Consider the following 15554-nt stretch of genomic DNA (forward strand, 5'->3'; position numbering starts at 1 on the left):
AGCGCCACCCACCTTTTCCTCCGCTGGCTGTGCATGGCCGCGCCGTTGGGAAAGGCTCCCCGGGACGGCGCTGCGCACCCCGCCCCAGCCCGGAGCTCCTCTCCCGCCCCCCGCGGGTGCAAACCACAGCCAGCGACCTCGTTCCCGCTTTCGCGCCCGCAAGCCGGGCCAATCACGGCGTCGCCCCTGTTGGCGCCGACCAATGGGAGCGCCCCGCCAGGAAGGGGGCGGGCCGCGGGTGGCCGTTACCCGACAGGCCCCGCGGCTGCACGCGGAGCGCTGCTGGCTCAGAGGCGGCGGCCGCATCCGGAGCGTCGCGCGTGGTGGCGGCGGTGACAGTGCGGCTCCAAGGTGCGACGGGCGTGGCTGCGGGCCGGCGGGGCGCAGGCCAGGGCTTGAGGGGACGCGGCAGCGAAGCCTGGCTGTGGTGAGTCCCGGTGGCGAGGGCCGTCCGGAGGGCCGCGTGGGTGGAGGAGGCCCGCGAGGGTTCGGCCGGCGAGTCCGCGGTGGAGGCTGTGGGGTTGGGGTGGGGAGGGCTGCCGTGGCCCCGGGGCTTGCGCATCCGTCAGGTCGCCTTGGGGTTCCAGAACCCCCCCAATTTGGCGCCTTTACGTTCGGGTCACCGGGGCTGAGGCAGACTTGCACCCCCAAAGCTCGTCCGGTGCAAAGTGGACGTCACTCGTGTTTGTCGTTGTGACAGGTGTTTATGGGGCCTCCACCGCGGGCGGGCATGGGATCCAGGCAGCCGGGACAGCCTAGAGCGACAAATGGACAATGGACGTTAATCACTGACCCAAACACGCGTGACGGGTGGCGGAAGTGTGGGCTGGTTTCCAGACCGACAGAGGTTCCAGATCTAGTGCGAAGGGCCGGGGAGGTTTCCCTAAAAACGGGTATTAAGGGTGAGATCTGAAGGTCTGGAAGAAGTTCGAGGTGGTTGGGGGCGGGGAGGGCGGCAGGCAGCGAGAACGCACGTGGCCCGGCTCGTTTGATCCGGAAGACGCGTGGTGCCAAGGGTAACGCAGAGTCCGGGCCCTTGGGGGGTCTTATAGGGCGTCCTAAGGTTTTGATCTTTATCCAGAGAATAAGGACAGTGTTGCTGAGTTTTAAGCGCTGGGGTGAACTGATATTTGCATTTCGGGAAGATGATTCTGCCCAGCTAGGAAGTTACTGCCTGATCCGTGTGGGAGTCAGTGCTCTCTGATCAAGATGACTCGGGGGTTAAAATGGACGAGACCTGGTGGGGATGAGGGAGGTGTGGAGGGAGAGTTCTGTGGTTTCTGGCTTGGTTCTGGGATCGAAAACCCAGGAGGGAATCGTTTGGTAACTGAAAACTGGGAGGACGGAATAACGATGGGTATATACCTAAGAGTGGAATTGCTGGATCACGTGGTCATTTTCTAAATTTGTGGGGAACTGCCAGGCTGCACCATTTTACATTCCCACCAGCAGTGTATGAGGGTTCCGATTTCTCCATATCCTTGCCAACGCATTTTCTGTTTCTGTTTGTTTTTTGTTTTTTATAGCCATCCTAGTGGGTGTAAAGTGGTATCTCATTGTGGTATTGATTTCATTTCCCTAATGAATAAGGCCATATTAAGAGTCTTTTCATGTGTTTATCGGCCATTTGCATATCTTCTTTGGAGAAATGGTTGTTCAAGTCCTTTGCTCTTTGTTTTTTTCTGAGGAAGATTGTCCCTAAGCTAGCATCTGTGCCAGTCTTCCTCTATTTTGTATGTGGGACGCTGCCACAGCATGGCCAATGAGTGGAGTAGGTCCGCACAGGAGATCTGAACCTGTGAACCTGGGCCACACAAGTGGAGAGCACAGAACATTAACCCCTCTGCCACAGGGCCGGCCCCCCTTTGCTCATTTTTAAAATTGGGTTGTTTGTCTTTTTGTTGTTGAATTGTAAGAGTTCTTTGTATATTCTGAGTAATAGACCCTTATCAGATATATGATTTGCAAGTGTTTTTGTTACACTAAAATTTTTCCTCTTGCCAAAGTCTTGGACCTTGAGTGTCTGTTCATATTTAAGAACGAAGCTTGCAACACATTGAATGCAGGTTTGAATGCAGAATCAGATAAGAGTGAGAATCCAGCTTACTAAGACAGATATTAAAGAGATTTGCAAATTACGAATGTTCTTCTTACTAATTTTTTTGAAAATATACGTTTTAAATTTAAAATGTTACTTAGGTAATGGGTTTATTATTATTTATGAATAAATTAATAAATATTTTTAAATTTTGTTTTCTTTTTTCTTTTTTTTTTGAGGAAGACTGGCCCAGAGCTAACATCTGTGCCCATCTTCCTCTACTTTATATGTGAGACGCCTACCACAGTATGGCGTGCCAAACGGTGCCATGTCCGCACCTGGGATCCTAACCGGTGAACCCTGGGCTGCCGAAGTGGAACATGCGAACTCAACCACTGTGCCACTAGGCTGGCCCTAAATTTTCTATTTTAGTCTAATATGATAGGTCTTAATAGATATCACCCACATAAACAAATGCTCCTTGGGGTTCTCACTGTTTTCTAAGACTCTGGAGAGTTCCTGAGTCCAAAAAGTAGGAAAACCACTGAGTCCAAAAAGTAGGAAAGCCACAATAGAATTGAGTATTCTAATGTCAATTATTTTGATAAACTAGCTTTCTTTTCATCTTCCTCTTTATTTTAAACATTTACCTGGTATTCCTAGGGTAGGATCTTTACTGCCTTAAATAAAATCACTTAAGCTGGGAGTTATTAACTTACAGTTTTTCAATGTGGTAAAGAAGTCCATAAATCCTTTAAATTATATGTGTGTGTATGTGCATTTTCTCAGGGAAGTGAGTCTGTGACTATTATCTAATCTTCAGAAAGTCCATAACGACAGAGGTTAACAACCACTAGCCAGCTTTACGGCGATAAAAATATGAAAAGGCTATCGAGCTGTTGGTATTTGGCCAAATTTTTTCTGTCATTAGCTAAAAAAAAAAAGTATGAAACATTACATTGGAGGTTGAGTATTTCAAGTCCAGAAAATGTCTAAGCTGCACATCTGTGTATCAATTTCAATTTGTGTGTGTTATAGGCACTTAGAACTTATATATAAAAATGAACTCATCAGCTCCATTGCTTCCTACCCAAAAGTAAAATAATATAAAAGACAGAAAAGTATTCCTCCTCCTAGAACCTTGTTCAGTGAGTGTGCCACCAATGATAGTGAGCTCACCTTTAGATGCAACAAGTCTAGTACCCTGTCTCCTCTCCTTACCCTTCACTTGCTTGGTGGCCATCCCGTATTTGTCATCTTAACTTAAGATGCTCTTTCTCCTTCCCTGCTCCTTAGTCTGGTTAGCCCCTATGTGAGCATCATGATTTAATTTAGATGTCACTTTTTTATAAGCTTTCCCTTACCTTTTTCAGTGCAGCTCTGCTATATTATTGTCTACTTAATTATCTGTGCAACTCAAAGTAGATATAGGTTATGTTTCTCTTACTCAGTTAGAATTTTGCTTTTTAAATACAACTCTCAGTTTTAAAAACTCCAAATGCAGGGGCCAGCCGGTGGCGTAGTGGTTAAGTTTGCACGCTCCATTTTGGCGGCCTGGGTTTGCAGTTTTAGATCCCAGGCATGGACCTACACATCACTCATCAAGCCACGCTGTGGCAGCATCCCATATACAAAATAGAGGAAGATGGGCACCAACGTTAGCTCAGGGACAGTCTTCCTCACAAAGAAAATAAAATAAAAACTCCAAATGAATTTTGTGTGTATGACATTATATCCTTTATGTCAAAATCAATACTAAATTGATAGAATAATCAATAGTATACCTAATTCCTACTTGCTTATCTTTCATATCTCAGGTTAAATGACACTTCTTTAGGAAGGCCTTCCCTAACCCTTAGATTAGATTAGGTCCTTTCATATTTCCCATAGCACCTTGTCTTTCCCCAAAGCTCTGAATTATAGAAATTTCCTAGGCTCTTGTTGCTGAGCCCCAAATTGGGCTGTAGAATGTATTTTTAAGGAGTGTCCCAAGTGACCCTTATATCAGGCAAGTTTGAGAAAAGGTACTCTAATAAGATGTATGTGTTCCCTCCCCATCGTCCTACCCCACTTTTGGAAATTGCTTAGTTGTTGTGTGTCTTTGATCATTCCTATGTCCTGAACCCTTAGTATATGACTTAACAAATAGAGGTTCAATCATTATTGAATAAAATACTAAAGAATGTTTCTCTAGAGAAAGGAGTTCTTTCCTGAAACTGGAATGTAATTTCTTGGTAATAGCGTAGGTATATGTTTAACATCATTAGAAGCTGCCAGTTTTCCAAAATAAACAATCTGTATTTTCTCTAGCAATGTATGACTTCCTGTTTGTCCACATCCTCACCAATATTTGGTGTTATCAGTCTTTTTTTTGGAAGGGGGGCATTCTAGTGAGCATGAAGTGGTGTCTTGGTAGTTTAAGCGTTCATCTCCCTGACCACTAGTGATGTTGAACACTTTCTCATACACTTAAGAGCAGTTCACGTGCCTGTGTTCTGTGTATGTGAAGCAAATGTCCAAGTGTTTTCTTCCTTTTTGATTAGATTGTCTTTAAAAAAGAATTCTATGTGTGAGTTCTTTACATAATGTAGATAAGAGTGCTCTGTTGGATATATAAGTTGTGAATATTTTCTCCTAGTGTTTGGCATGTCTTTTCATTTTTTAATACCCTTTTGATGACCAGAAGTTTTAAAATTTTGCTGAAGTTCAAATTAACAACTTTTTTATTAACACCTTTTGTGTTCTGTTTAAGAAATCTTTGCCTACCCCAAAGTCATGAATTTATTCTCCTGTTTTCTTTGAGAAACTTATAAGTTTGTTTTTCACATTCAGAAATATGAGCCATCTCACGTTTGTTATTGTGTATTATGTGAGGTAGGGGTCCGGGCATTTTTTTTCCTCGTTGCAAAAATCTACTGCCAGCACCATTTGTTGAATATGCCTTAGACCTTCCTTTCCATGTTGAGTTGAATTAGTGCCTTTCTCTAAAATCAAGTGACTCTCTTTCTGACTCTCAGAATTTGTTCCTTAATCTATTAGTCTAACATACTAAACTGCCAATACCGTAGCTTTATAATAAGTCTTGAAATATATGTCATCCAACTTTGTTCTAGATTGTTTTGGCTATTTTAGGTTCATTGCATTTCCATATAAATTTACTATTAGCTTGTCAACTTCTACCAAAAATTCCTCTGCAATTTTGATTGAAATTGTGTTGAATCTATAGCTTAATTTGTAGAGAACAGATCTTAACAATATTGTCTCAATTCATGAACATAGTATATCTCTCCGCTTATTTAGTTTCTCTTCAATTTCTCTTATCGATGTTTTGTAGTCTTCAATATAAAAGTCTCTTACATCTCCCATTACATTTAATTACATTTATTACATTACATTTCAGTGATATTTATAACTACCTTCTTCTCCTGCCCATTGTGTACTCCCTTTGCCTTCAGTAAGCACTTTGGCTGGTAATGGCTCTTTACCTGATGGAGTGACCCAGACCTTTGTTCCTGAAGGGTCTGGTCCGTTAGTGTAGTGCTGACTGGATTGGGTTTTTGTAGTTTCCCATTTGCCTAAACCACAGGGCATGGTAATACTGAAAGACTCCCTAAGGAATCTCCTGTATGCCAAAGACGCTCTTTCTTACCCCCACTGCAGAGTAGTAGTATAGTTTCCCCTTGGTAGTCAGGATCAGTAACCCCAGCTGACACTGTAATTCCCTTCTTTGCCTGTTGATTCAGAGACATGAGGAGCCAAAGTGACCATGTGGCAGTCTGAACTTCTAGTTCAGTGGCGTCATGTCTCCTGGTGGAAGCATTTCTCCCTCAGGAACTAAGACCTTGAGGCCAGCAGAGCACAATATTGTGGGAACAGGAAGCAAAAATTTTGCTAGTAGATTACTGGGGGTGATATTGAGTGGTGTGACTCCCATTTCTCCACCTTGATTCCTGGACCCATGAAGTTTGGCTCTCGGAACAGCTCTATATGTTGGATGCTGATTTAGAGCATATGCAGCCTTCTGGAGAACCTTGCCCCAGCCCTGGCAGGTATTGTCACCTAGCTGGCATTGTAACTGAGTCTTCGAAAGGCCATCTACTGTTCTATCAAACCAACTGCTTCAGGATGTGGGGAACATGGTAAGACAATGAACTCCTTGAGTATGGGCCCATTGTCCCACTTTTTTTGCTGTGAAGTGAGTTCCTTCATCAGAAATAACACTGTGCTGAATACCATGACAGTGGATAAAGCATTCCCTAGTGGCTTGGGCAGAAGCATTGCATGCAATGAAGGCAAATTTGTATCCAGAGTGAGAATCTATTCCACTGAGGAAAAAACACTGCCCTTTCCATGATGGAAGTGGTACAATGTAATCAACCTGCCACCAGGTAATTGTCTGATCACCCTGGGGAATGGTGCCATATCGGGGACTCAACGTTAGTCTCTGCTGCTGGCAGTTTGCCAGACTGGCCTTGGTGAGTGGAAGTCCATGCTGCTGAGTGCATGCGTAACTTCCGTACCTGCCACCATGGAACCTTTGTGCAGGAGTCCATTGGGCGATGACAGGGTGGCTGGGGAAAGAAGAAGCTGATAGGTATCGACAGAATGGATCATCCTATCCACTTGATTATTAAAATCCTCCTCTGCTGACAGCTTTTGGTGAAGGTTCACATTAGGACACAAATATTTTCACATGTTATGCCCATTTGGAGAGGTCTACCCACATACTCCTTGCCCAAATTTCTTTGTTACCAATTTTCCAATCCCATTCCTTCCAAGTTCCTAACCGTCCAGCCAAACACTGGCTACAGCCCATTAACTGGTGTATAATCACACGTCTGACCATTTCTTCTTCCAAGCAAAGTCAACAACCAGGTGCACTGCCCGAAGTTCTGCCCACTGGAGGATTTCTCTTCACCACTGTCCTTCAGGGATGGCCCAGAGAGGGGCAGGTAATGCTGCAGCTGTCCACTTTCACATAGTGCCTGCATATCACACAGAACCATCTGTAAACCAGGCCCGAGACTTCTCCTCCTCTGTCAACTGATCATAAGGAACTCCCCATGAGTCCAGAGGTGCAGTGTGGGAGAGAGAAGGCAGAGTAACAGGAACGGGGACCACTTCTTCATGTAACTTATTTGTGCCTTCAGGGCCCAAATACGAGATCCATTTGATGATGGAATGTTGTTGTGCATGCCTAACTTGATGGCTTTATGAGTCAGATAACATCCGGTTCATAATGGGCAGCTCAGGTTGCATGATAACTTGGTGGTCCATGGTCAAGCATTCAGTCTCTGCTAAGGCCCAGTAGCAGGCCAAGATCTGTTTCTCAAAAGGAGAGTAGTTATCTTCAGACAATGGCAGGGCTTTGTGCCAGAATCCTAAAGGCCTGCACTGCGATTTGCCTATAGGGGCCTGCCAAAGACTCCAAACAGCGTCCCTTTCTGCCACAGACACTTCAAACGCTTGGATCTGCTGGGTCACGTGGACCAAGTGGCAGAGCAGCTTGCATAGCAGCCTGGACCTGCTGCAGAGCCTTCCCTTGTTCTGGGCCCCGCTCTCAACCATCGCTTTTTGGGTTAAATGGGCCAAAGTAACACAACCAGATGAAGAGTGTGTTGCCTCCAAAATCCAAAGAGGCCCACTAGGCTTTGTGCTTCTTTCTTGGTTGTAGGAAGGGCCAGATTCAACAACTTATTTTTTACCTTAGAAGGGATGTCTCACCATGCTCCACACCATGGACTCCTAGAAATTTCACTGAGGTACAAGAACCCTGAATTTTAGTCGGACTTATTTCCCACCCTCTAACACACAAATGTCTTACCAATAAGTCTAGAGTAGTTGCTGCTTCTCACTCTAGGTCCAATCAGCGTGACGTCATCGATGTAATTGACCAGTGTGATATCTTATGGAAGCAAAAGGTGATCAAGATCCCTGCAAACTAAATTATGACGTAGGACTGGAGAGTTGATATACCCGAGGTAGGACAGTGAAGGTGTATTGCTGACCTTGCCAGCTGAAAGCCATCTGCCTCTGGTGGGCCTTATGGACAGGTATGGAGAAAAGGGCGTTTGCCAGATCAAAAGCTGCCTGCCAGGTACCAGGGGATGTGTTAATTTGCTCAAGCAGTGAAACCACACCTGATAGAGCAGCTGCAGTTGGAGTCACCACCTCGTTACACTTATTATAATCCACTGTCATTCTCCCAGATCCATCTGTCTTCTGCACAAGCCAGTAGGTGAGCTGAATGGGGATGTGGTGGGAATCACCACCCCTGCATCTTTCAGGTCCTTGGTGGTGGCACCAATCTCTGCATTCCCTCCAGGGGTGTGATATTGCTTTTCACTTACCATTTTTCTATATAGAGGCAATTCTGATGGCTTCCGCTTGGCCTTTCCCACCATAATAGCCCTTACTCACCAGGTCAGGGGACCAATGTGGATTCTGCCACCTGCTAAGTATGTCTTTCCAATTATGCATTCTGGAACTGGGGGCATAACCACAGGATGGGTTCAGGGACCCACTGGACCCACTGTGAGATGGATCTGAGCTGAAATTCCATCGATCACCTGACCTCCATAAGCCCCTATGCTGACTGGAGGGCCACAGTGACGTTTTAGGTCTCCTAAAATCATTCAGAGTTCAGAGTCATTGTGCAGTAGTCCCTGAAAGGTCTGATTATTTCCTTTTCCCAAGTGTACTGTTACCCTGGTAAAAGGCTGTGGGTCCCTTGGGGGAAGGATAGACAAAAGATTAACATAAATTTCCATTAGTGCATTTGGGGCCCTTCCTCAAGAGGACTCAGCCTCCCCTTCATTCAAGGCGTTCTGGGTCTGTAAACTAGTATAACACCAGTCTGGGAATTGATTGAGGGGCCATGACTCCATGATTCAGGCTAGAGTTCTGTTCACTTGATCTATAATTTTTCTGCTTATATGGATCAAGTAAGAATTTAGTAGGCTTGATAGGGTAGATCTTTGATGACCTTTTCAATTTTTTCTTTGGTTGGTTCTCCGTTCAGCTTTATCTATATGGGTTTTTGTTTAAAACTATTTTCCTAGAAAATTGCCTATTTTGGTTAAATTTTCAAATTACCCATCAGAAGTGTACATAGCAATCTAAATTTTTTAAGTAGCTTTTTATCTCTTGTTAAACTTCTCCTTTTATCATTACTAACTTTTGTTTCAGTACTGTCTTTCTTAGTGAGATTTGTCTGATATTTATCTACTTTAACTCATTTTTTCAGAGACTAGCTCTGGTTTTAGTTATTATTTTTACTGTTTTTTAAATTGGTCATTTCTGCTTTTGTTTTAACTAATTTTACTCTCAACTTTTTTGATTTAAAGACTCTAGTTTTTTCCTAGATTCTTGAATTGGCTGCTTATTAATTCATTTATTTTAGTTTTACTTAATAATAAGCATCTAAAGCTATGACTTCTTTTGGTTATAAATTTGGCCAGGTCCCATAGATTTTAAAAGTCCATGTTCCTATTGTCATTAATTGTTTTCAGTTGTCGAAGTTCACACTGTTTACTGAGCGTCTAAGTCAGGATTCAGAACTAGACAGGCCATCTCCAGGGAGTGAGCTCTGACTTCTGCTTTGTAATGTCTTTTCATCGCAGAACAGGGTGAGTGAATTTAGATGATTCCTTCAGGATCATTGACTGTAATAGTTCATTAAGAATTAGAAAAAAATCTCTTGGTTTTTTTCAAACTCATCAGGAACATTTGTAATACCTGGTCACCAGAATTCCACTGAAGATGCCCAGGTTTTTAGGGCTATGGACAGTTAGGATAACTAGGGCCAGAAGACTGAAGATGATGTTGTGGGTTAGCTGGACATTGCTTCTGCTGGTCTCCTCTGGGGTCACTCATGTGTCCTTTAGGGTGCCTTGGTTTTCCTACAAGCGACTAACTTGGGCTTCCTCATGTAGCAACTGGGGTGAAAGAGCCATTGCCAGTAAGTTTTTTTAACCAGCTTTATTGAGGTATATTTTACTCATTTCAAATGTACAATTCAGTAATTTTAGTAACTTTGTCAAGTGGTGCAACCATCACATCATAAAACAGTTTCAGGACATTTTAATCCCTCCAGTAAGATCCCTTAGGCCCGTTTACAGTTAACCCCTCTTCACGTCCCCCACCCCAGGCAGCCACTTCTGTACCTTCTGTCTCTATAAATTTGCTTTTTCTGTATATTTCATTTAAATGGAATCATACAATATGTGATCTCTCGTCTGGCTTCTTTCATTCAGCATAATGTTTTTGAGATTAATCCACAAGGTTACATGTGTCAGTAGATTGTTCCTTTTTATTGGTGAAAGATATTCCATCGTATAGATACACCCTGTCATTGGTTTTTAATATGTCTGCAGTTTGTTTTGGAAACATTTTTGATTCAGGTTTGACATAAGTAGGGTCACAGTGTAGCCCTTAGTACTCTATTCTTTATGTTAAGACTTTTTTGTTGTCCTAATACGTTTTTTTTTTAAAATGTTCCTTGGAAATTTTAAAAGAATAGGTCTTGCCTGTTTAAATAGTACAGTCTTTTATGTAGCTGTCAATTCATGCTTTTAAAAAAGTTACTTAAATGTTTATCAGTTTTGTTTATTAGCCTTCTTATATTAGAATCTTTGAGTATAGTTGTCACTTTGTCAAATTCTTGTTTTTCTGATAGTTTTTTAAATATAATGCTGAGTATAATAATAGTTGAATCTTTATACCTCTTCTAGAATATAGATCTTTGAGGATGCAGACCACTGCAGTGATGGAGACAGCTTCTGGTACAGGCTACCGCAATGATGGACGATACATGCAGGAAGGTGAGGGCCAGGCCAGTTGGTTTTCTTCTGGGTGGAGAGAGACACTAACATAATTGGGCTAGCTACTTCCCCTCCAGTGCTGCTACTCCTTAGGTTCTCCTCCCCGTAAGGTTGTAGGAGTCAGCATGTTTGTAACTTGGCAGACTCACTCAGGTGATTTTTGGTGAGAATGGGCAGCCTGCACAGGACGTCTCAGGGAAATGAAAGATAGGGAAGAGGAGGTGGACTGGAAAAGGGGTTTCTGTCCAGCCGGGCTTTCAGGACTGCTGACAGGCACACTTGCCTTTGGGGTAATAAGTGGAAAGTGGGCAGGTTGACCTCTGCTACCCAAATTGTATATGTTTTGTCTTAACACAAATCTGAGATTTGTTTTCTGTGGTGGTAGAAAATAAGAAATAACAAGAGCATATAAAGCAAAATGACTAAACTTTTATGTGCTTATGAATATATGTGGTTTTAACTATTAAGAGGAATTTAGGATATGATAAAAAATGCTATTTCAAGTCAGAAGGGAAACTGGATTATTCAGCAAATGGTATTAGGACAATTGACCATCCATTTTGGAAAAAAATTGTTAGATTCCTACCTCATGTTAGAAAAATTAATTCTGCATAGTGTACAAAGGCTAAGTATTACGCACATGCACACACAGAATTAGAATACATTATAGTAGAATACCTTTATAATCATGTGGTAGGGAAGGCCAGAGAGACAAAACCCAGTCATAAGAAAAGACTGATCCATTTAAATAAATAATCTTAACTGTGGTATGACAAGATATTATAAAAAATTAAGGGTCCAGCCTCGTCGCCAGGTGGTTAAGTTTGCCTGCTCCGCTTCAGCAGCCTGGGGTTCGCTGGTCCAGATCCTGGGTAGGGACCTAGGCACTGCTCATCAAGCCGTGCTGTGGCAGCATCCCACACAGAAGAACTAGAAGGTTGTACAACTAGGATATACGACTATACTTTGGCGGGGGGGTGGGGGCGGAGAGGAAGATTGGCAACAGATTGTAGCTCAGGGCCAATCTTCCTCACCAAAAAGCATACCTGGAAAAAAAAGAAAACATGATGTGATGAATTTCAGAATGATGGGCATCAGTTTAAAAAAAAAGTTAAAAGATAAGCAACAAACTAGGAAAAAGTCACTTATAAATACAGAAAACAAAGAATTAATATCTGGAATATATAATGAACTCCTATACAAATCTCTAAGAGAAACACAGTCAACCCATGAATTTGTAATTGAAGTGAACACTGCTCTCCTTAGCTGCAATCCCATATTTATAACAGCTTATTAGACGCTCGAATCTGAGTGTATTATCGCTAACCTCCCACTCCACTTGCCTGGAACTGAACTCGTTATTTTCTCCCTCCTCCGCTGCTTTTCTTCTTCATCTTCTAAATCAGCTCTTCTTCATGAAGTCCGTCTCTCTGCAGCTCTGAATATTCCCATTCAACTGCGCTACCCAGTGTAGACCTTAGCATTATCTTAGAGCGATGTTTAAGGAGGTGGTGGCCAATTGGTGAGTCAGGAAATCAGTTCAGCTGATTGTGATCAGCTTTTTTTTTAAATAAAATAAAATAGACTAGAAAATACCAAAATACATTGGACATAGTTGGAGTAGCTGCTGTTTTGTAAAATTTTTGTTTCACTTATACACACACATGTATGTATGTGAACTGTATCTTGATATAAAATGTGTTCTTAGTCAAAAAATATTTGAAAGCCACTATTCTTCCTCTCCATCTACCACTCGTCATTGACCACCAAGTCTTGTCAGTTGTGGAACTTTTGTACTGATGTCTTCCTCTCCACTCCACTCCTGCACTCTTGGTCTGTCTGCGTTCTCACTGGGCCAGAGGCGTCTGAACTCGACCTCGTTCCTTGACCGCCCTTTTAAGAGCTTTCAGTCGTCGTCTGTTGCCTTAGAGTAAGAGCCACACTCCTTAGCTCACCCTGGAAGGCCTCTTTCTGCTCACAGCTTCTGTCATTCACATGGAACTATTTCACTCCACAACTTGGTTTACAATTTCCTGAAAATGCCACCTTCTTTCACACGGCTAACTTTGTTCGTGCTGTTTGATTTGCCTAAGATAACTATCTATGTTGTTTCAAAATATTTTTTAAATGTAAAGCTTCCTCTGAAGTCTACTTCTCCTTTCTTCTCAAGCATTTGCCTGCTCATCAACACAACTCTGTCAGCACTCTGTAACTGTGTCACATTTATGTGTGCTTTTCTCATCTGTGACCCTTAGGAAAGCCACAAGTATTTGGGTGCAGCACCCATGTCTTCTTTCCTTTGTTTCTCTGATGCCTAAGGCTGGGATAGGAGGCACTCAAACACTACACATGGAGTGGCTGCCTTATAAACAGTAAACTCCTTGCTGTTGAAAGACTTCAAGAAGAATCTTGGCTACTATCTTAGTCAGCTGGGGCTACTATAACAAAATACCATAGCTTAAATAACCGATACTTATTTTTTCATAGTTCTGGAGGCTGGAAGTCCAAGTCAGGGTACTAGCATAGTTGGGTTTTGTTAAGGGCTCTCTTCCTGGCGTATAAATGGCTGCCTTCTTGCAGTATCCTCACATAGTAGAGAGAAAGAGAGAGCAAGCTCTCTGTCACTTACCCCGTCTTGAGGCCCTTAATCCCGTCTTAAGGGCCCCACCCTCATGACCTCATCCAGCCCTGATTACCTCCCAAAGGCCCCATATCTAATTACATTGGGAGTTAGGGCTTGAACATATGGGTTTTGAGGGGGACAAAATTCACTCCATAGCAGCAACCATGAGGGATATTTGTCATGGATAATGTGAAAAGTATTCCTACATTGGGAAGAACTTGGACCAGATCACATCTAAGGTCTTTTCTAGTGTTTAGATTCTGTAATGTTGCTGCTGTTAACATTTTATCCTTTATTTTTTTTTAATCAGATGAGCCTTCTAATCCTAAGAGAGAAAATTTGTTACTATCTTCCAAGGGTTATAATGAAGCCAACTTGACTATTCTTGATGAGAACTGGGATTCCTTGGTGCTAGAACAAAGAGCTAATGACAAAGAAATCAGCGATCTTGACAAAATAGATTTATTGGCACCATCTTGTACTGCAAGTCCCGATTCTGACAGAGAGAGTACTCACTCTCAGTCGAGTGAGTCTGAAGACAGTGCTGATTATGCTTTCTTGAATGAAACCTACTCTATACATTATTCAGAGTCAAAACTGAAGAATGAATGTCGTATTCGTTTAAAATCAGAATTAGATTCTGAAATTCAGAAAGGAGAGGAGGTGTTTTTTGATATCTTGGAATATCAAGGTAATAAAATTATTGGCTTGGAAAGAATCTACACGATTTCAGATGATGATTCTAAAGAGACTGCTGAAGATGTGCAAACATACCGTACAGATGAAGATTCACAGCAGGAGTATCTCAGTGCGGATGAACGAGAATGTGCGAGTGACCATTTATCTCCTGGCCAAGCGGAAACGTTACACAGGTCTGACCTCGGAGATGTGAGGTTGAGAAATCCAGGTTGTGAAGCGAAATGTGCCAGCAGTCTGGAAGAGAATCATGTTACGTTAGAAAGTAGTTCTAGCATCTCTGTAGATTCAGTTGATGTCTATGGACAAGAAGATTCACCTCCTGTCTCCAAGTTTCTGACTTCTGTTATGTTAGGAGAATATCATAAACCAAAGCATGGAAAGTGTCAGGAGGAAGAGACCAGCTTAATGTACCGCACAGTATCTGAGGAAATTGCACGAAGGAGGAGTCCTCTTGAAAACCGGGAACCTCAGTCGGAGAGTGGTTTCTTGAACCCTCAGAAAGCATTAAAAACTAAAATTTATGGTGGCAAAATGAAATCTCAAATGACTGAAAGTAAAGATTTTTGTGGAAATGCAATTGTTGAGAACAAAATGTTACAACACATTGAAAATCCTAGCACATTACCACAGGACAAAGCCTTAGACACATTACTGCAACCTTGGAAAGATTGTCAAACTTCCTGGGCCTCTGTTTTTGATGATTCTGTAATTTCTGCCTCTGGATACTCACTTTATAAAAGCCTACAAAACACTCCTAACGCAGCCTCAGGTTGTTCTGTGCCTCTCCCCAGGATCGCAGTCAGAAATAACCATGCAACAGAAGACAGTAGCTCCCTGCAAGGTGCTAGTGGCAGTACCACGAATGAAACATGCTTTCACGATGTGGAAGGAACATGTCCTGAGTTGGTGACAGGTGCAGCGAGTTGCATGATGACAGTTAATCAGACAGTGGACGTTAGCACCGATTTCAGGGCTTGCTTCACCACCAGCAGGGCGACGAGTGCAAGGTCTTCTGTAGTGTCTACATCAAGCAACACAGAGATAACAATGATGAATAAAACACGGCCTGGTGAATGGCAACGGGAGAAGCAAAGAAGTGTGGCTTGTAATACCGACTGGTCATACAGTCAAGATAATGAAGATACGGGGATGGCAGTGACAAAAGGACCATTGGGAAAATCTCTCTTGGTTGACAGTTTAAAACCTAATGGAAATTTCCTAAATAAGGTAAAACCAATATGATTAATAAGAAAATCTTGTTTGACTTTATAAAGAGACAGTGTATGCTAATGTAAGTGTTTTGGTTCATTGAGTTCTGGCAGCGGTTCTTGAGGCTTTCATGAGGAAGTGCCAGGTGAAGGGAAGAGGTGGA

At 42.7% G+C, this 15554-nt stretch overlaps 1 protein-coding gene and 1 long non-coding RNA gene across 4 annotated transcripts in view; one reads left to right on the forward strand and one right to left on the reverse strand.

Moving 5' to 3' along the window:
- Positions 1–251: 251 nt before the first annotated feature.
- RBM44 (RNA binding motif protein 44) overlaps positions 252–15554 on the forward strand; it is a 36779-nt gene continuing 21476 nt past the window's right edge. For both annotated transcript variants that reach the window (XM_070269614.1, XM_070269615.1), the window contains exons 1-3: positions 252–427; positions 10771–10860; positions 13794–15409. In XM_070269614.1, the coding sequence (XP_070125715.1) occupies positions 10788–10860; positions 13794–15409 (1689 nt within the window). In that variant the 5' untranslated portion in view covers positions 252–427; positions 10771–10787. The remainder of the gene's footprint in view (positions 428–10770; positions 10861–13793; positions 15410–15554) is intronic.
- The window catches only part of LOC111773872 (uncharacterized), a 36122-nt gene continuing 30567 nt past the window's right edge, over positions 10000–15554 (reverse strand). For both annotated transcript variants that reach the window (XR_011439577.1, XR_002808533.2), the window contains 3 exons: positions 14913–15203; positions 14258–14416; positions 10000–11906 (listed from right to left, as the gene is read on the reverse strand). This is a non-coding gene — a long non-coding RNA (uncharacterized lncRNA). The remainder of the gene's footprint in view (positions 11907–14257; positions 14417–14912; positions 15204–15554) is intronic.

This window comes from Equus caballus, chromosome 6 (genome assembly GCF_041296265.1).
Source record: "Equus caballus isolate H_3958 breed thoroughbred chromosome 6, TB-T2T, whole genome shotgun sequence".
Classification (NCBI taxonomy): Eukaryota; Metazoa; Chordata; class Mammalia; order Perissodactyla; family Equidae; genus Equus; species Equus caballus.